We start from the raw sequence: 20,670 nt of genomic DNA on the forward strand, positions 1-20,670 counted from the left end.
AGTGTGGGGTATAAGTACCCTGAAATACCCTGCCTCTCCACAGAACTTAATAGCTCAGGCACAGGGCTGTCCTTATCCAGAGCAAGAAAGATGGAGCATATCTGGCTCATAGAGTTGAAAATTAGATGCTACTCTTAACTATGCCATAGGCACACAGTTGCTCTGTTCTTAAATATGCTTATGAAAAAAGAGTGAGATTTAGGGGTCAGCTGATCCTGACCTACCTCTTGACATTACTTTTTATGTGTTTTCCCTTTGCCTTCTTGTCTCAGGCTTGTAATTCAAAACTTGACCTGGTAGTGAACTGTCAACAATCCAGAGTTAGAAGTCTAGGTTTTGGATCTTCTCTAGCCTTCCTCCCGTTTTACTATTTTTCTTTAGAAGTAATAACCATTGAATAGGCTATGTGGAATACTAATTGATTTATTGAAGTGTTTAATTGGTTGGTTTGTGTGCATTCTGTAATTCAAATCCCAGAAAGTATTCTGCTGGCTAAACTGAAGCCTGGTGGAGAATAATGAAGAAGTGAAAATTTAGAAACCTCTCGCTGTAAAACAGGCACAGCTGATGATTGACATGACATTTTAAATTGTTATTTGGTGGCATGCTTCTTGTTGGGTTTAATGGGTTAATGGATTTAGTGAAGTAAAATGTAGTGAATATTCTCTAAAGCAAACTGTTTTTTTCAATGTACTGACAACTTTATCTTAAAGTGTGCAAAAAAAAAAAGTTGGTATTTTAATCACTGTTTTTTAATACTAGCACTGATGGAGCCCTTGGAGTAAGTATCAGTGCCCCAGGAGGTGCTATTGCTTCTGTTCCAAACTGGACTCTGCGAGGAACACAACTCATGAATGGCACATCCATGTCTTCTCCCAATGCATGTGGAGGCATTGCATTAGTATTGTCAGGTAATGCTACAGTGCTACAATGTTAAACATAGATGTATCATTTAAAAGAGATAAGATACTTTTTCTTCTTATAAAAATGCTGTCCGTTTAGAATTTTTTGTTGTGTCCAGTAACACCCTTATTTTTGATTTCAGGACTCAAAGCTAATAATGTTCATTACACTGTTCATTCTGTCAGAAGAGCTTTAGAAAATACAGCAGTGAAAGCTGAAAACATAGAAGTATTTGCACAAGGACATGGCATTATTCAGGTACTTGCAAGCAAAAAAGCCAGTTTAATAAAAATAACTGCTGTTGAAAAACTAACTGAGCAAAAAAAAGTAGCTTTTCAGGTGATATCATCCAGTTTGTTCCATGCTACTTGATTCTCAAATCTCACTGGGGGAGAGGAAGGGAGTGCAGTGGGAGGGGATGAGGAATTACAAGGTTCTTCCAGTTTCAGCATGCAGTTACTGTAAAATAAATGTGACAACTGGATAAATTCTTGGACTGATCAAAAAGATACATGGACATCAAAGTGGGATATAGGCTTTTATCACCCACATGTGGATTTGGGAGCCTAATTTGTCCTAATGTCCAAAAATGTTTTGATGTATTGTCAGAGAGAGCTGAACTTGTTCTATTCAGACAAAAGCTGGGCCTAAGTTCTGGGCAGTGAAAACAGATACCCACGCTGGTTCACAAAAAAGTACAGCTGCAGTTGTACAGTGACTTTGCTGCAGGCCTGCACTAAACAGTCTGGGTGCTCATCGTTTCCTGTGGGCTTCAGAGTAGCTTGGAAATCTGTGATGTGATGCTCTGTATGATGAAGGCATACTGACTGACTGTCTCCCTATGCATAAACTTATGTTCTTACAGAGCTGAGCCTGGTTTTTGCCTATAGTCACTCCTGTCCAAATCATATAGAAGTACTAAGATTTTTCTCTTGTGCTTCAAGGTGCCAGATAGTAAATGTTTAACCCAAACTCACATTCTGGAGATGCTAGAACCTAGTAAGTAATGTCTGTAATGCTGAGTTTCAGACACAAGCCAGCAGTGGTGGTAGGTATATCAAATAAAATTCGACCAATCATACTTGGTGTTTTAGTAGCCCTTGATTAAATCACATGTTAAAATGTGATTTGAATTGATCTGAGAGACAGGGTGTTGTATGTCCGCCTGTCACAAAGGAGAGTGCCCTAATCTTCACTGCTGAAGGTACCTTGCTGTCAATTAGAAGAGAATTTAAGATTTTTGTAGTCAGTAAAATAGCAAGTGTAGTAGAAGGGTGTCTTTTTAAAGCAAGGTGAATTAGTCATGTGAGTTTATTGTGACAGCTCATGTACTTAGACCCAGGGCTGGATTTTATGACGTGATTCTTTACTCCATATCAATGTATAAAATTTGTATGGGTATTCCACTGCTTGTCTCTTTTGTATTGCTCAGCTTCTTACCGTATAAAAGTTTTAAATGTTTTAACTAGTGTTGCTCCACCTATGAAAAAGTCACTTAAATTAGAATAGTAGGTTTGGGCCTTGAAGTCCTCTTCCTCAAAGTCATCTCTGAATAGGAATCTTTTAATGGATTTATAGCAGAGGACACTTGGCCTTGTTTGATTTTTTTTTTTTTTTTAATGTTCTTGGCTTTCTGGACTCTCTGTGGCCGTTGCAGAGTGCAAAAATTGCCTCATTTTCTATACTGAGTATCATGCAATTGCATATTGCTCAGGTAGCTTGTGAGGTACTTCACTGTGCTTGCTCAACACTTCATATTGAAGAGAATATGCATAAATTGCTCTTAAGTTGAAATTTGTTAATTTAGAACTTGCTCTTTCTAACAGGTTGATAAAGCCTATGACTACCTCATTCAGAATTCATCATTCACAAGTAACATCGGCTACACAGTGACTGTCGGCAGCAACCGTGGAATCTACCTCAGAGATCCAGCCCAGATAGTGGCACCATCTGATCATGGGGTTGGCATAGAACCTGTCTTTCCTGAGAATACAGGTAGGAAGGAGCTTTTGTAGGTTAAGATGCGAAAAAATACAAATGTCAACTTGAAACAAAAAGCTGTGATAATGAGGAGTGATAGGAATCTGTACTGCAAAAGGAGTCAATTGTAACCCTAAGTTCCATGGTGAGGGAAGATGTGAAAATAAATAACTTTTTCATTCCAACCTCAGACTTAGATCTGCAGGGCTTTCATATTGTTTGGAGACTATTGCTTCATGCTTCCTCTCACTGAAAGAAAAGAGATCTTTGTTCTATTGAAATTTGAAGTCAAATTTGGGGGGCTAAGGAGAAACAGAGAAGAATAATTATAGATCCCTGATGTTTTGAGAAATTACAGAACTTCAGGATTTTTGTTGTAGATAACTTCTGGCAAAGGTTATGAAATATGAAAACACTTACCCAGAAATTACTTTCTCAGTTTTTTAAAGACTAAAAAGTCTAGATTTTTGACTTAGTTTTTACAACCTGAGAAAAATCTTATTTAATGAATTAGACTTCCATTCAGTATCTAATAATTAGTGAAGATATTGAAGGGCGGTACAGGAATTTATACGGATTTTATTACTAAAAGGGTAAAAATAACTTGTGCAGATCAAAATAAGGTTTGACTTTTTTTTCCCACAAACCCTTTCCCCAGCTTTAATTAATAAAAATTGGAACTCGCTGAGAGGCTGAATTATGTTGCATTCAAAAAGCGAGCCATATGAAAGCTTGTTACTGAGTTTATTCCTTTGCTAAAACTGGTGGTCATCAGGTAGGTTGGTATGTGACTAAGGGATGAGTTTATTTAGGGGCAGAAAGGGTATGAATTGGGGCAGGTTACTGACTCCAAAAAACTTAATTGCTTAACAGCTGACATTGCAATCGGTGCATTTTAATTTAACTTGTGACACAAAGTAATTGTTCACTGGAATTCTGCAGGAAATAAGCAATCTGAAAACAATTAGGCATTTGCAATGGATGACAGGCACATAGTAGTTATAGATGTTGTTTCCATAGTTTTCCCTGGTGCCTGTTTTCCCTTGCTATTTCTGTGCTGTCTGGTGTCTTCAACAAGACTGAGTTTGAGAAACTGTAAACAAGAATTTAGGGAGGCTGATTGCTCAATTTGTCTGTTGAAGCTCTCTCTGAGCTTTTATTCCTTCTCCTGTACCTAAGTATTCTTTTCTCTGCTTAATCTAGATGTGATGAAATGTCTGAAAATTAAGATAAGTTTTATTAGGACTAAGAAACAGGAAAACAAATTTCAAAATGTCAGTAATCTTCTGAGCAGGAGGAAGCTGCTAATAACTAAAACATTTCAACTGCCCTGGATGCTTTTCTGGAAGCTGTGCTTCAATGCATAGCATTTTTGGCATAGAAGCTAATTTACAGAATCTGACTAGATTTTCGTAGTAATTTTAATAGACTTTACCTCTTGCTTAGTATGCTTTAGAATGTAGTTTGGTAATTAGCATAGCATTCAGAATCAACATGATTGCTTTTTATTGTATTTTTCTGCACTAGGCAGCACTTTATCTATAGAAGGAAGTTTATACTTGCTTCCAGACTATGTTGTGGGTAACTGAAGCATTGCTCACCTGCCTACCTTTGACTTTGTTAGGTTTGACTGTTCCAGGGGAGAGAAATTTCCAAGCTGGTTTTATTTTGCCGCCTTTATTTTATTGCCTACTGCTGCTATTCTGTTTTTGTCAAGTTAAAAGAAGTAGTATAGAACTCTCCCTTTGTGCAGAATCTGAGATCTGAGGGGGCCCTAAGAAATTGATGCCTATTATATTTTACCAACCTGTATATTTTAATGGCAAATACTGTGGACTATGTGCACGTTTGTGCTATTGACTTGTTTTTATAATTTGTTTCCTAACAGAAAACACTGAAAGAATATCTCTCCAGCTTCATTTAGCTTTAACTTCAAATGCATCATGGGTCCAGTGTCCTAGTCATTTAGAACTCATGAACCAGTGTCGACACATAAATATTCGTGTGGATCCACGTGGCCTGAGAGAAGGAGTACATTATACAGAGGTATGGAAGTACTGGTGTTCTGAGCAAGATTATGTGCCCTTATGGTGTCCCTTATCAACTTTTTATAGAAATAATTTTTAAGGGAATAAAATATATGAGCTTTACAGACCAGAAAATAGTGCCACACTGTATTTCATTATACAGACTTGAAGCCAGGGTTCAGGGATAGTTGTGCTGTACAATGGTGTATAGCACATGCCTGTAGAACTTTGAGTATCTGTGTTTGAAAAATAAAAGCATTTAGAAAACATTAGCCAAATAAATAACCATTGATTAAGTTTTTTTCCCTTTGGTGAAATGAATCGAAATGGGAAAAATATTTTTTTCCTCGGTGATTGTTAGTGTTTAACTGTTTCTAAGGTGACAGTGGTAAATGACTTTTCTCGTCAGGGACAACTATAAAGATTCAAAATATTCTGCAACTAATTTAAGTTGAATGTTGTCTTCTATAGTTTGATTTTGATCAAAGATTTTGAGTTGTATTTTATTTTGTTAGGTGTGTGGATATGATACAGCAATGCCTAATGCAGGCCCTCTGTTCAGAGTTCCAATCACTGTTGTTATACCAACAAGGTGAGTAAATCTGGAACTCTGAGAGTTCTCAAGCTTTCTACAAACACCTGAAAAGATTCTTACAGCAGACTTACGTAACTGTGATGTTTTTTATAGCTTTGGTCATGACAGCAGTGTGTCCTGGTGGGCTTAGCCACAGTGGCAGCAGCTTCCTGGTCCATCAGTATACAGATGCCTTCTGGCTTGTTGACCAAACTATCAATCAATGGACTGTTCATATGTGTAGGTCAATTGGAGTTTGGTTTTTAATTTCTGCCTGGTGAACTACAGTACATACAGCCAGAGGGCAAAGTAGCTGTTCTCTAACTCCTTCATGGAAATATTGCTGCTTCCATAGCTTAGCTCAGTTTGGTGATTCACTCGGCCAGGAAAAGCAGATCCACTGAAAATGGGGATGCTGTCATACTTTTGTTTAAGCACTGTAGCTTCAGAGAGATAGGGAAGGTATTTACATAGTGTGGTGGAGCTGACATCTTAAATCTTTTGGATACATTGTGCTGTCAGGTTCTCTATTAAGATTACAATAATTGGTATTAAAGACTAAATATTCTCATCGTACACATTTTTAGAGTATTTTTGCATTTAAAAGATGCTTCGGAAATTGACTTCACAGCTTGTTTGACTACTATTTGTGGTTTTCTTTTGACATACAGAGTAGATGAATCATCATGCTATGACCTGACATACACAGATGTTCATTTTAAACCTGGTCAGATCCAAAGGCACTTCATTGATGTTCCACAGGGAGCTACGTGGGCTGGTAAGGAAAATAACCACATAAACTAAAAAAAAAATTGCATCTGTCAAACTTGACAAAGTTGGTTTTAAATAATTTTGAGTTCTGCCTGAACAAATACTAAAGGTTTTGGCCTATGAATATGTAAATATTTGTTTTATTTTTAAGTTCTTACATGAGTGATTTTGAATTATTTCACGTTTTTTGGTATAGTAGGATCTTGATTGTAAGTCTTAAAGAAACCAGCCAATAACAATCTGAAGTGGTTGTGTATACCTGGAGGAATGCCCCATGTTTATGGAAAAGTATCACTGTCTGAGGCTTATCTAGTTTTTAAGGTGTATGGATGTAGTGTTGAAAGAAGTCATAACTGAAGAAAACGTGATTTTCACAATGGGTGAAAAGCTCATAATTTTTGCAAGAAGGAAAAAAGGGGATTTTTTTTTCCCTTGTCTTTCTTTGTTAGATTGCTAAGCAATAATCCTTTCAAAAATCCCTCATTTAGACTGAAGTTAGTGATAAGACTCTTAATTTGTAATTCAGCAGTCTGTCCTGTACAGATGATACATCTGATGAATTTTGACTGTTTAAGTGTGACATGTTTCTCTTTAACCATCCTCTGAACTTAGCTGGTTTTCCTTTAACCTGAAAAGGTTTTTTTGAAATCAGCTGATATATAAGCGTTTTTCACATGTGGAACTACTTAGAGTACTGCATAACTTCTTAAATTCCAAATTATGTGTGAAAGTAGTGTCTCTCTGGTGAATCTCTGCTTTTCTTCTAAAATTGTGTCTTCAGACTAAATTTCTTTTTCTTTAATCTAGAAGTGACTGTGTGTTCATGTTCAGCTGATGTGACTGCCAAGTTTGTGCTTCATGCTGTTCAGCTTGTAAAACAAAAAGCCTACAGAAGTCATGAATTCTACAAGTTTACATCCTTACCAGAAAAAGGCACAGTGACTGAAGCATTTCCTGTCTTAGTAAGTTACCTTAGGGTGGGGTAAATAAAGTAAAGTACCAGTGCAGTATAACATAATTTATTTGGGATTTTTTTCCTAAGAAAAATCCCAAATCCATGACTTTGTGTGTTTGTTACAGTAGTCAATGCATCTGATTTTCAGTTTTTAAAAGATCTCTAATAGCTTGCTAATGTTTCTGAGCTATTTAGTAGTATAATACATGTTAGCCTCTGCAATTTGTTTGTACTTGTTTATACAGACCAGTTTGTTTCCCTTTGAAATAGGAGCTATGCCTTTTTGGATAGTTCAGTATATTTTGCCATTAGTGGTTAATGTGGTAGTCTGGGACATCTTCATCTTGAAGCCAGGGTAACTGACTGGCTCACATTCATGCATCCTAGGTACAAGAGTTTTAGCTTGGACAGTGCTAGCTGAAGAGTCCAAAACAATCAGAGAATGAACTAACAGTTCAGGGTTGAGGATAACACAGCCTTCTTCTCAAGTTTGTCCCCTGCTTTGCTCAGTTTAGTTGTGTAGCTTTAATGCCAAAGAGTATTTATAATTTCTTTGTGATTCAGTCCCTTACCCTCTGTGGAAATACCAGGTGGGGGACCATAAGCTATGTTGGTCCCACTGACACATTATTTTGTCATGTTATTTAAAAACTGAAATAAGAAAAATCCAGAAAACCCCACCAACCAGGCAAAAACAAAACTAACCCAAACCTCTCAAGTTTTGTGTCATCTTAGGCAGAGAGAGATCTCTCTTTTTCTAATACATGTTTTTTAGGGAACACACAATAAACTGATCTATGAACTAACTTGTCTGCCTAGTTTGAGGCATAAGAATGGAAGACAGTACATTTAAAAGCAGTACCTTTTTTATAGGGGATATCCCGGCACTTCTTGTTTTGAAGCAATTGACAGTCATTTTGTTTTATTGGAGTTTTGTGTTTTTTGAGCCAAGTATAATGTCGTACTTGGTACTGTCCAAATCTGTACAATTGGAGTAAACTGGACATAAGAGGTCTTTTTTGGGTTGTACTCTGATCTTTTTTTTTTTTTTTTTTTTTTTTTTGGCTTGGGTTTAGGGAGGCTGAGGTCAATAGAAGAGGAAGATGGGACCTGGAGTCTAACTTTGTGCTTTTGTTACCCAGGCTGGAAAAACCATTGAATTTTGTGTGGCTCGGTGGTGGGCAAGCCTTAGCGATGTTAGCATTAATTACACAATTTCTTTCCATGGTGTCCTTTGTGGTGCTCCTCAACTAAATATGGTAAGTTTTCCAGAGTGCTTATATTGAATTGTTGTGAAATCATATGGTATGTGAGAAAAAAAACAGCTTTTCTTCCTTCTGGCCTGTATTTAGAAACAGTAAAAGTATTTTTGTATGTGAGACTTTCATGTTCTCTCTTAAAAATTGTTAAATAGTTCAGTGTCAGAGAAATGCCAGTTACCATTATTTATGATTTTTTTCTATGCCTTTTCATTATAAACCAGTAGTGAAAAAAGAAAGGAGAAAAAAAACCCCAAACAAAAGACCTAGACTCAACACTAGTAGAAAAAATACACTAAAAGGCTGAAAATATGAATATGCTTAGAGTACCAAGTGTTTTATGTAAATAAACTTTCCTGGTACCACAGTTCTTGAACTTCAATGTCTAGACTACCATTGCTAAAACAACAGCACTCTCAATACCATATTCAGAGTAAAATTTTGTTAATATTTATTTTCTACAGTATGCTGTTGAGATGTGGTGATTAGCTTGAGATTCATTTAGGGCAGTTCAAGGTACAGTGACTGGTTCAGTGTCACGATTCCTAATGGTCTGTGTTATTAAAGGATTGAAAAAGTTACTTATAGTGTTAGTGTGATATCTACAGTACTTTGTCTTGGTCCCTTGTTCTTTGGTGTCCTATGCATCCTGGCTTGGCTTGACACTGCCTCCCCTCAAGAGAGAGCTCTTTGAGAGCTGGTACCTACATGAAGTAGCACCATGCTAATCTTTGGCTCCTGCCTTTTTTTCAGCTAAAGGAAGAGCAAATTGTAGCTGTCCTGTGGGTGAATTTGGATGTATTCAAGCTCTAAGAGCTGAATAAACTGAGAAAGAAAGAGTAGGTGCAGTGTGTTAAGGTACCAGGTCTTGAACTGGTAGAACAGAAAAAGAAAGAGCTGTTGGTGATGGTGTGTACAGAAGCTGCCCCCCAGCCCAACAGGATTATACGGAGTCAATAATGGACAGTGAAAAATAAGAGAATACAAATAGTCTTGCCTTCCTTTTTGAGCACCAGTAGTTTTCATAAAATAAATTTCAATAGTGCTCATATCGTCTTTGTCGTGGGATACTGCTAGAAATATACTTTTTGAATTGTTTTGCCTATCACTAAGTCTATGCAGTATTGTTTCGCTTTTGCAGAGTATTCTGTAATAATAGTCCTAGGAAACACCATAAAATACTTGCTTTAATATTCTATGTTGTATATATTGAATTACATATAGAAAGTAAATCATTCTAAATGCACAAACAAGTGCAGTCCTGCCTGAAGTATGATATACCAGTTCTGCACAAACTGTTTAAGTAAGGAAGGGGAAAAAATTAACAACTGGAGCTTAAGTTTTATTTATATAAATTTTGCAACATCCCAGTATTACCTGCTGTTGTAAAATAGAGGTGCACTTGTGACATTTTGAAAATTACACAGTATTACTTGTCAAAGTAAAAATAATGACAGCTTACGTAATTATGAGGGTCATAACAGGTGTCCCCATCTGATGTTGTAAGTGCACAGAAGCATAATTGTTCTATTCTCTTCTTCTAGCATGCTTCAGAAGGCATTGCACGATTTGATGTTCAGTCCCTGTTGAAATATGAAGATATTGCTCCATGCATAAATCTGAAAAGCTGGGTTCAAACGCTCAGGTAGAGTTTCTGGGGAGCTGTTTCGGGAGACTGGGAAAACTCCTCATATGTAGAGTTGAAACAATAACACATTAACAATGAAATTCAGAATTACAGAAATATTCCTGTCAAATTCAAAGTAGCTTTGGAAACATCAATTTGTCAGCATCCTCTTCTTTGTGATGACTTTTTCAAGAGAAATTACTTTCTTTAAGCTAATTTGAAAGAAGAAAAATTTACAAAAATACTCCACTGCTTTCAGACACTTAGAGGTAAAAGATACTTTAATATCTAAAGAAAAAATTTGTAGTTTTTGGAGTTACTATGTGCTACCTCTTGTTTTGTTTTTTTCATTTTGTTTTGGGGTTTTTTTTGTTTTGTTTTGTTTTTTTCCTAAATAGCTGCTTGAGATCCATCCAATTTTTGGCCTAGGAAGACTCCTCTCTCTTGCTTGATTAAAAGTGTTTTTGTAGAATTTGGTACAGATTTTCTGGGGGAAAGCTGTTTATCTTGTTGGTGTAACAAATGCTGATTTGGAGAAATAACTTAGCTGGAAAATTTCTCAATGGTGCAGCGGTGATTAAAGTTGGTCACTTCAGAAGGATAAAGAAATGCCATATGGTTCAAGTGGTGCTCCAAAGTTTTTCATTATTTGGGTCTGTCAGTGGAGACTTTTTGGGTACTTGTAACTGGAATTGAGCTTGCCAGGAGTTTTAATGAACATATCACCTATTGTTAGATTCAGAAATAATCTGTTTGGTGTGCCCTAAATGGGGAAATAACATAGTCCCTGAGTATAGCTTTGCCATATTCTTGGTTGGAAAAATGGAAATGCTCTTTACTCCTTATGAAACATTTACTCATTACTCCACTCATCTCATAGTAAATGAACTGCAATTAGGTAAACTATGGAGAAATATTTATGTATTTCAATTAAGGCAGGAATCGTGTCTCTTGAATGAGCCATATGAGTCATAACACAGAGGGAAAATTACTGAATGACTTTTCATTCTGTCTCTTGTTTCAAATGCTTGGAGGCAGGGTGAATGTTAGGGAGTCATATCATGTGTGGTATTACTCGGTTCTTAAGACTTCTGTCAGCAGTCTATCCAGTGTCTGCTAGACTAGGAATCCTGGGTTAAATGGACTTGTGGTCTGACCCAGCACCCATATCTTACTGGGTGACTAGTCTGTGCCCTTGTTGATGAAAGAGCTGCCAGAAGCTTAGAGACAAATTCTGATCATGTAGTTAGAGCTTATCTGATTTAGTGAATGAAATATAAACTTGAATGGTGCCAGACCACCCTGATTCTGCTATTCTTTATTTCTGAAGCTTAGATATTCTTTTATGTCATGATTATTTTGTTTATACTCTTTGATGTTTGAGGTCTAAAATGTTTAACTGCCCTGAACTTTGGCTGCTTTTTCCAACTGTGTTTGAGTTAACATACGCAGTCTGTAGTGTATATTCTTCTGTGTTACAAGTCAGATTACTGTAAGGCTTCTTACATTCTCTGAAGAGACAGCCTTCTGTAACAAGGAATTTTCAATTGTTCTGTCTTCTAATTGCAGTGCCATTAATCTTCCAGTTACAAATACAAGTCTTGATTTCAGCATGGGTACTAGAAATGTGACCTGTTTTTTTTTCCCTTAAACTTTTAATGGCCTTTAATTTTGAACATCTAGACATGCTTACTACATTTTACTTTTTTTTTTTTTTTGGCGGTGTCTGTAGTGTCACTAAACCTTGTTGTTGAGTGACGTTAATTTTAATGAGGAATTTATGCTGCCTGGATAGTTACAATTTATGAGATATTATAGCATGTGCTGAATTCAGTTGTACCTCAGAATATGCTTCTACTTAAGCAAGACAAATTTTGGTAGAGGATACATGTTTCTCAAGAGAACATTTTGTTGTTTAACTGCAGACCAGTGAGTGCAAAAATAAAACCTTTGGGCTCCAGAGATATTTTACCAAATAATCGTCAGCTGTATGAGATGATTTTGACCTATAACTTCCATCAGGTAAGGGTTACATTAGTTATTTTTTTATAAGTTATTGATAAACACATCATGTTTTCTAAAGCCAAGTCCTAATTTTAACTAGCTTTCACTCAAAAAGGAGGTCTAGATTCACACTCTAGACTCTCTGCAATCAAAATTCTGATATGATCCACTTTAAAAGCTACTGTTGTTTGAAACATGCTACAGTTCAATTTTCTTTTTGAAGATGTATATAAAGATTGTGCTGCTTGTATTCTGTACTAGATTAAATGTTTTGACCTTTCTTTTGTTAGCCTAAGAGTGGAGAAGTAACTCCAAGCTGTCCGCTTCTCTGTGAATTGTTGTATGAATCTGAATTTGATAGTCAACTCTGGATTATTTTTGACCAGAACAAAAGACAAATGGGTTCAGGAGATGCCTATCCACACCAGGTACAGAGTAATGTATTTATTTTACCTTTTTTTTTTTGCTGAAGAATGTGAAAATAGTCATTCTTTTTCCCCTCCCAGGCTTTCTGTTAGCTCTTTACATTTCCAGATGCATCATTTTAATGTTCGTATATATTCACAAGAATGTTCAATGATAGTATATTTTTATCAAATAAAACCAGATATATGTTCATAAAATAGAACATGATTTTTTTTTCTCTCCTGAGGTAGGAGAAAGAGGAAAAGCTGTTATTAACTTCTTGATTTCTTGTGATTTTGCATGGTGCTTTTCAATAAATGAGTTCAAAATGGTGTTGTTGTTTGTTTTGGTTTTTTACAAAGACAGTATCTTAAACTTCTCTATACAAGGTGGAAAGGATCTTTGTTTTCCTGTAATCTGACTTGTGTGCTGATAGAGCAGAGGCTGCTGTATTCATGAATGCTGTCCTATGTGCTATTAATATCTTTAAACAGCCTTTTTAATGCTTCAGTTTTGTTTGCCTCCTGTTGCCATCTTTGAAAGGGAATTTTTTGCACAGCACTTACAGATACTCTACCCTCTGCGGGAATCTCTTTCTGCCTTAACAGACTGTGTGTCTGGATCATGGGGAAAATAGAGAGAAATAAAAAAAAAATAAAAAAGGAAAAAAGTCATAAGAAACATGTTTCATAATTTTTGATTTTGAAACTATTTTTTACCAATATAAAATGACAATTGAACATCATCAATGCAATGCTAATTTTGATAGAATGATCATTCTGGAAGTGTACAATAAGTAATTTAAAGAGACATGCTTAACAGTTAATAAATTATTTGCAGAAATTACATTGTGTAAGCTTTGATTCCTTAATCTGATTTTTAAGATGCTGTAAAATCTAAACATCACTGTAGTGCTTTGTTACTTAGACCTGGTGGGCTATCATGCTGTAAATCTCTGGTATTGTGTAAGACGATTCTAAAACAATTCTAAATTATTTAATCCTGGAAGAAATACCAACAGGAAGCATGACTCCTTAGCCCAGCAAAGGGAGATTCTGGAAGCAGGTTGTTCTGAGTTGTTGTTCCTTTCTGCTTGGGGCTGCCTTCTGTTTTACTACAGCAGTATCAGAAAGTAGACTTGGCATAGTACTGCTGAAAACATCCAAATGTTGCCCTATGAGGTTGATAAAAATGAAATAGTGCTTTCAAAACATGACAATCTTATTTCTGGGGTTTGGGGGGGAATTTTGCTAATGGTAAACTGTTGAGTCTTGGCATTTATGAGAACTTCTTTCTTTCAGTATTCTGTGAAACTGGAAAAAGGAGATTATACTATTCGGTTACAAATTCGACATGAGCAGAACAGTGAGCTGGATCGCATCAAAGACCTGCCATTTATTGTTTCTCATAGGTTGTCTAGTACCTTGAGCTTAGATATTTATGAAAACCATAGCCTTGCTCTCTTAGGGAAGAAGAAATCCAACAGTTTGACGTTACCACCAAAACACAGTCAGCCATTCTTTGTTACATCTCTGCCTGATGACAAGTAAGTTATGAAGTGTTGTTGTTCTCATCTGCATCTAGGCAGCTGCCTCTGCACCTTGATAAAGTGATACTTTAATAGTGCCTGCCTGTTCAGGCTTAGTAATTCCTCATGTTGCTTTTTCCCTGTTTGGCTTCTTTATTGTAGTTTCTGTGGACCCTTAATGAACCTGGTTTTAACACTGAACTTACTTTCTTTGAACAGAATACCTAAAGGAGCAGGCCCAGGATGTTATCTTGCAGGAAGTCTTACTCTGTCTAAAACAGAACTTGGAAAGAAAGCTGTGAGTATATGGAATGGATGATGGGGTTTTTTCCGAAACTTTTTCTAGCAAGCAAATGGCATGCCAGAAGTGCTGTATTGTATGGGGTTAGTACTCTAAAGAGCATTAGGTTTGGTAACATAATACGTTTTAGAAGCAGTTGTTTCATTATAAAGTCAGCATAATTTCTGAGTAGTTCTATTATTTTTATCTTCTAATTTCAAATTTAATTGCATTTTCTAAATTTTGAGTTTTAATTCTTTTGCTCTGAAATCTTTAATTTCTAGAAGCAACTGCTTTCTTGTTGGTGTGGAGGCTTTAAAATTGACCTTATGTAACTCCCTAGCTTAATGGAGTTTTTGAATGAAAAATGCGTGCATATAGTGTTATGTGCATGTTGGTTCTATAATACTCCTTGTTGCGTGCCTGCAATATTCAGCAAAAACACATGTTGTCTAAACACACATGTTACTGTTAGCGAGTAGGAATTTTGCTGACTCAAATACATAAACAGATTTTCTTACCTGCTACACACTGATGTTGTCAACCACTAGTATGGTTGTATGCTTCAACAGAATGGTAGAAGATCGATGTGCGAGGCTAAGGCTAAAAAAAAGATTAAGGTTCTTTTTTTGCTTGTAATACAGCATCCTGTGAAAAATATTTTTTAACTTGTATGGCTCTATAATGCAACAGTGATTATAGTAACTATGTCACTTTTCTGTGTATCTGGTGCCACAGTGTTTAGAAGATTCCCTTAGCTGTTTTTAAACAGAGGTTAAGCATGAAACTAAATTTTAGTCAATCTTGGTGATTGTTAGTACTCAGAGGTAGTTGATCTATGTCCATAGATCACTAGATGTGGCTGAACAACATGTATAAAACTAGAGTATGTCTTCAGAGAAAATAAGTTTCCTCGAATAGGTTGGCATGTACTTTTAGATCTTGTTGAGCATAAAAATTTAGCTAATTCAATCTGAACTGATTGTACTTTTGGGGCAGATTGCATGTAATTGCAGGTGAGAATGTATCAGGAGAATTTATGTATCAGTGAGGGAAAAACCCAGTAACTAGGAGCTCTAAAATACCCAGTTTAATATTTCTTTGTGATTCCTGTGAGGTTGCAAGTGTGCTTTTATGAAATCCATGATTAAATTACATTAGTGTAATGGATTTGTTTCCCTAGCTAGAATTGTGCACTTCCTTGAACTATTGGTTGCAATCTTGCATGTTTTATTTTAAAACTGGACTAAATGGCTATGTACAGTGGTTTCTGGAAGAGGGAAGCAGGAGATAGGTAGATATAGCCTGTCAAATTTCATGTGATCGAGAATACTTAAGACCTTAAACAGAAAGAAATTCTAGTTGAGGTGTTTCTCATGTCATAGTCTAAGGCATTACTGTTATGATCATATTTCAATGGAAAAAGGTTGGTATCAAATAGCATCTGATACTTTCTGCTGCCTTTAGTGAACCTCAGTTCGTACCAGGAGACAAAAAAGGAGGACTAGGCAGCAAAGTTTTTTCTAAGTCAGTGGGTGGATGCAAGGTAAGGGAAAATGTATCTAATTTGCCTATATTTATTGAAAGAGAACAATGCCACTAAACAGTCAAAAATGTAAAATTCTGAGGCTGAATTTGTGTAATTTATTACTTGAAGCTAAGTGGTTAACAACACTTGCTTATATTGCGGGAGTAATGGATCATATATACAGTGATGCATTGGTTTATTTATTTTAAAAACCTAAAAGAGCATGCTTTAAGAGCATGTTTGATCATTGATGTGAGTCTCAAAAAGTTGGAAATCTGTAGGTTGGAAGTATAACTATAATTGTACAGAGAAGGTGTCTCCATCCTGTGTGGTGTGTGCATGTTTTCTTACAGTATGTTATTCTAACTCCCAGGGGCAGTCTGCAGCAAAGCGACAAGGAAAATTTAAAAAGGTACTGAATGTTAGTTTTTGAAAAAGATATACTGAAGTCTTTTTGCATATGACTTTAAGAATTTGTCTACCAGTCTTGGTTTTTAATTTGTCTCCTTCATCTACCTGCTTAGACCTGAGTTATTTACTTCAGCACCTTAAGTATGTTTACTGGTAGAATGACAAAACACTACTGTAACACATAGCTGAGAGGCACGTGCACATCTGTATACTTCTGCAATAAGTGCTATAAAAATGCATGTGGTGTTAGTGGTCTGCAATATTTCTTTTTATTAAATACTCAGGAATGTTCAGTGTTTGTGGTTAAGTGTTTGTGGCAAGTGTTTCTGCCTATTCTATCTGCAGATTGAGAATCAAATATGAAGCTAACATTTTGACTTGAATAATTGAATATCTAACTGTATTGCCGTCTACTAAATTGAGAGTTGTCTTCTTTACAGTCATAAAAAACATGTAAGGAAGCTAGAGTTTATACAGTCATGTAGCAGGTAGTATTCACAGAATGAGTTTTGGAGCATGTATAAGAAAAGGGGTCACTTTTAGTATAACAGTATTTAATATTGTGATTTCTTGTATTTTCACATCAGGTAACACAATATTTTGCCAGCAGTCAGTGTGAAACAGTTTATTTAAAAAAATGCGAAAATATATTCCAGTAGACTACCTATATAAGGTTACTGGGTTTTTTCTTGTTCTTAAGTTGTAAAAGTGCTTACTTTCTGTTGATTTCAAGGTACTTTATTATGGAGTGACATGCAGATTAGCCAGGATTCTTGTTAGAAGTAAAACTTGAGAACCATGAATAATGTAGTTTATAGTCATACTCCATTATTTTGTGAATAGTAAGCTGGAAGCTGAACCAGCTAACTTACTCTGGTCTTGGTGTAATAACCATATGGGATTCAGATTAAGCTTTCCAAAAAGGATTTTGGTATATGATGTTGAGTTTTATTTTCATACCTGAAAGTCATGCAGATTACTTTCAGAAGGATAATTTAAAATCCCATGTGAATGCATGGCTTCCTGGTAAATATGGTGTAAGACCTTTACTAAGTGAATTTCTAACAAGGGAATTAAACTCTAATAATAATACAATTTGAATAACAAAACCTATTAAACAGATTCCAGAGGTAGTGTTTTTTTGGGGAGTTTTTTGGTTGTTTTGGGTTTTTTTCCTTTTGGTTTTAGAACAGAGATTTGTATTCAGATCTGAGCAGTAAAACCACCCAAGCCAAAATAAAAGCTGTCCTCGTTACTTCCATCTATTACTCTTCAGTGTACTAGCAGCAAATAAACTAGTGGATTTCTTCAGGGCTCCATCTTCAGCCCTCTGCTCTTCAGCATCTTTGTAATGATTTGGACACAGGAGTGGAAGGGATACTGAGCAAGTCCGCAGACAACACTAAATTGGGAGGAGCTGTCGTCTCCCTTGAAGGCAGGGAGGCCCCGCAGAGAGACCTTGACAAAACAGGGCTGGGCAATCACCAACCAGATGAAATTCAGCAAGAGAACGTGCTGGGTTCTGCACCTGGATGGGGCAATCCTGGATGTAGGTACAGAGTGGGGAATGGGATGCTGGAAAGCAGTGCCAGGGCAAAGGGACCTGGGGGTCCTGGCTGAAGGGAAGTTGAACATGAGTCAGCAGTGCCCTGGCAGCCAGGAGGGCCAAGCATCTCCTGGGGCTCATCAGGCACAGCATCACCAGCTGGGCAAGGGAGGGGACTGTCCTGCTCTGCTCTGCACTGGGACAGCCTCCCCTTGAATACTGTGTGCGGTTTTGAGTGCCACAATATCAGAAAGATATTAAACTATTAGAGAGTGTCCAGAGGAGGGCAATGAACATGATGAATGACCTTGAGGGGAAAATGTAGGAGGAGCAGCTGAAGGTACTTGGGCTGTTCAGCCTGGAGAAGACTTGAAGGGAGACCTCATTACAGTCTACAGCTTCCTCATGAGGGAAGGTGGAGACACAGGCACGGGTCTCTTCTCTGTGGTGACCAGTGACAGGGCCTGAAGTTGCCTGAAGTTGCAGAGGAGGTTTAGGTTGGATATTAGAAGAAGATTCTTCACTCACAGGGTGTTTGGGCACTGGAATAGGCTCTTAAGGGCAGTGGTCACAGCATCAGCCTGACAGAGTTCAAGAAGTGTTTGGACAGTACTCTTGACCACATGATTTGATTCTTGGGGATAGTGCTGTGCAGGGCCAGGTATTGGACTTGATGATCCTTGTATATTTCAAAGCATTGTTCTGTAAGAGATTCATTAGTTAATGCGGTTTTTGCCAAGAATGCAAGTCAGAGGCCTTCCTAGTTTAAAAATTTCTATATTTACCCTGCCCTGTCATAGGTTTCCATGCAGTTAAAATGTTTTCCTGCACAGAAAACTTGCTTATATATTTCTTTTGTGATTCAGTAACTCAAAAAAGTATGTGTAGATTTTTCATACTTTTCAGAGACAGGTCAGGGCCCTCTTGCAAGATTAGGAGCCCTCTTTGCCACAGGGGCACACTGCTGGCTCATGTTCAACCTGGTGTCCACCAGGGTGCCAAGCTGCTTTCCAACTGGATGGCCCCCAGCATGTATTGTACCTGGATTTATTCTTTTCCAGTTCTTGCACTTCTCTTTGTTGAACTTCATGAGGCTCCTGTTGAGCCCATTTGTGCAGCCGTTTGAGGTCCCTCTGGATGGCAGCAGACTCCCTGGCATCTCAGCCTCTCCTCCCCGTTTGGTGTCACTAGCAAACATCCTGAGGGTTGCCTCTGTCCCCATCATTCAGTAATTAATGAAGACATTGAAGAGGCTTCAATCCAGAATTTACCCCTGGGGCACACAATTAGTTGCTGACCTCCAGCTGCATGTCACTGACCACCCTCTGGGCCTGGACATTCAGCAGGTTTCAGTCCACCTGACTGCATCTCTGTTTTGCATAAAAGCAGTTTATGGTTTTGCTGTAATAAACAGGTGTCTTTGTTTTCATTTGTAATGCACTTACAATCTGATTACTTTTCCCTTTGTCTCCAAGCTTTGTCCAGAATACAGTTAGAATGAAAAACATATCATTGACTTTTTCAGGTCTGTAAGAATGATTTTTTTGTTGTTGTTGATTTACATTATGCAGCTTTTGAACGGCAATATGTAACAATTAGCCAAGGGATGGAAAGTTTCTACACCTTTTTCCCTATTCTGCTATCCTTTCTTCCAATTTAAAGCAAGAAATGCATTATGCAGATATTGATAAATACTAGTGGAAGACTAATACCATTGTGAAGTCAAACGTAAAAGGGTGACTTCCTCTGAGCATTAGGACACTATCCCTGTTTAACCATGAGGCATTCAAAAATAGGATGAAATGTGTCTGATGCAATTTTGTGTAAGCCTGCTTGGTGACTTCAAGAAGCTTAATTAACTTTCCATTAAATGAGAAATAAATGCTGTAAAAATAAGCAACACTGCATAAATTGTATGCATCTTAAAACAGATTCAAATTCTGTGTGTATATTCATTTGTACGTGCAGATAAGCATTAATATGGAAGATACTTATTAAATGGAAAATGAGGCCTGGGATGTGTTCCTAGAGGGAGCTTTTTTTCCTGTGGTTAGTTTTGCTGTAAACGCTTTGAAGTACAAATAACAATAGTTTTGTATGCGTTTTACATATAAAATACTGGATGTTAAAACACCAGACAAATCTAAATTGAAATCTTGAAGCCAAATTAACTGTTAATTAAGCTCTTATAAGAGGTGACTGTTTTGATGGCACTGTGCTTGTTTATGTGTGCAGTTTTTAATTCATTTAAAAGTAAACCCAGTGAGGCTTACGAGACTCCACAGAGTACACACAGACCGAAGTGCATATCCTGTATGCTTCCCAGTTTCCCAATATTGCATATCTTTTTAGAGGATAAATTTGAAAACTTTCTTAAAGTATTTTTTTCAGTGAATAATATGCTCACTTGCTGTCTTTCTCTGTCTATACTCTCTATCTTTTTGTAGTTATATAGAAAATGAAATCCAGTACACTACTCTAGGAATTCTGTTCCCATCAGAGAAATTTGAATAAGAAAACAGATTGGAGTGCTTAATTGTGAAGAGCTGCCTTTCTTCTCCTTAGTCTCTAATGATGAATGTTTCTGTAATGGCAATGAAACATTGCCATTAATTGCCATTGTGAGATCTTCTGGTACCTAGGGAGTTGTCAAGTGTTATAAATGATCCTAGTGTTTGAAGATAAAGTAAAGAAGCCTTCAGTCCATCTTAGTGCCCTGTAATAGTTAGCTAAATGTGATAATAACCTAAACTTTATTTATCCCATGAAATAAGATTGAGGTCTGTGGAGACGTCTGCTCTGTAAACTCTTTTGAGAGGGGGGTGCCTGGGCCTGAAGCTCATTGTTTTCCTTTCAGTGGTCATAGCTTGTA

General features: G+C 36.9%; 1 protein-coding gene across 4 annotated transcripts in view; it reads left to right on the forward strand.

Annotated features, from left to right (window-relative positions):
- Positions 1-20,670, forward strand: part of TPP2 (tripeptidyl peptidase 2) — a 52,268-nt gene that overhangs the window by 16,411 nt on the left and 15,187 nt on the right. For 3 of the 4 annotated variants that reach the window (XR_015801592.1, XR_015801591.1, XM_014873346.2), the window contains exons 11-24: positions 763-911; positions 1,046-1,161; positions 2,730-2,898; positions 4,772-4,929; positions 5,426-5,502; positions 6,156-6,262; positions 7,063-7,217; positions 8,353-8,469; positions 10,014-10,114; positions 12,022-12,118; positions 12,391-12,528; positions 13,807-14,051; positions 14,253-14,331; positions 16,215-16,253. Coding sequence is in view for 2 of the 4 variants with exons in the window: in XM_014873346.2 (XP_014728832.1) it covers positions 763-911; positions 1,046-1,161; positions 2,730-2,898; positions 4,772-4,929; positions 5,426-5,502; positions 6,156-6,262; positions 7,063-7,217; positions 8,353-8,469; positions 10,014-10,114; positions 12,022-12,118; positions 12,391-12,528; positions 13,807-14,051; positions 14,253-14,331; positions 16,215-16,253 (1,747 nt within the window). In the remaining 2 variants the exon portion in view is untranslated. The remainder of the gene's footprint in view (positions 1-762; positions 912-1,045; positions 1,162-2,729; positions 2,899-4,771; positions 4,930-5,425; positions 5,503-6,155; positions 6,263-7,062; positions 7,218-8,352; positions 8,470-10,013; positions 10,115-12,021; positions 12,119-12,390; positions 12,529-13,806; positions 14,052-14,252; positions 14,332-16,214; positions 16,254-20,670) is intronic. The other variant, XM_014873347.2, reaches the window with a different exon arrangement.

Source organism: Sturnus vulgaris, chromosome 2, assembly GCF_052056855.1.
Source record: "Sturnus vulgaris isolate bStuVul1 chromosome 2, bStuVul1.hap1, whole genome shotgun sequence".
Lineage (NCBI taxonomy): Eukaryota > Metazoa > Chordata > Aves > Passeriformes > Sturnidae > Sturnus > Sturnus vulgaris.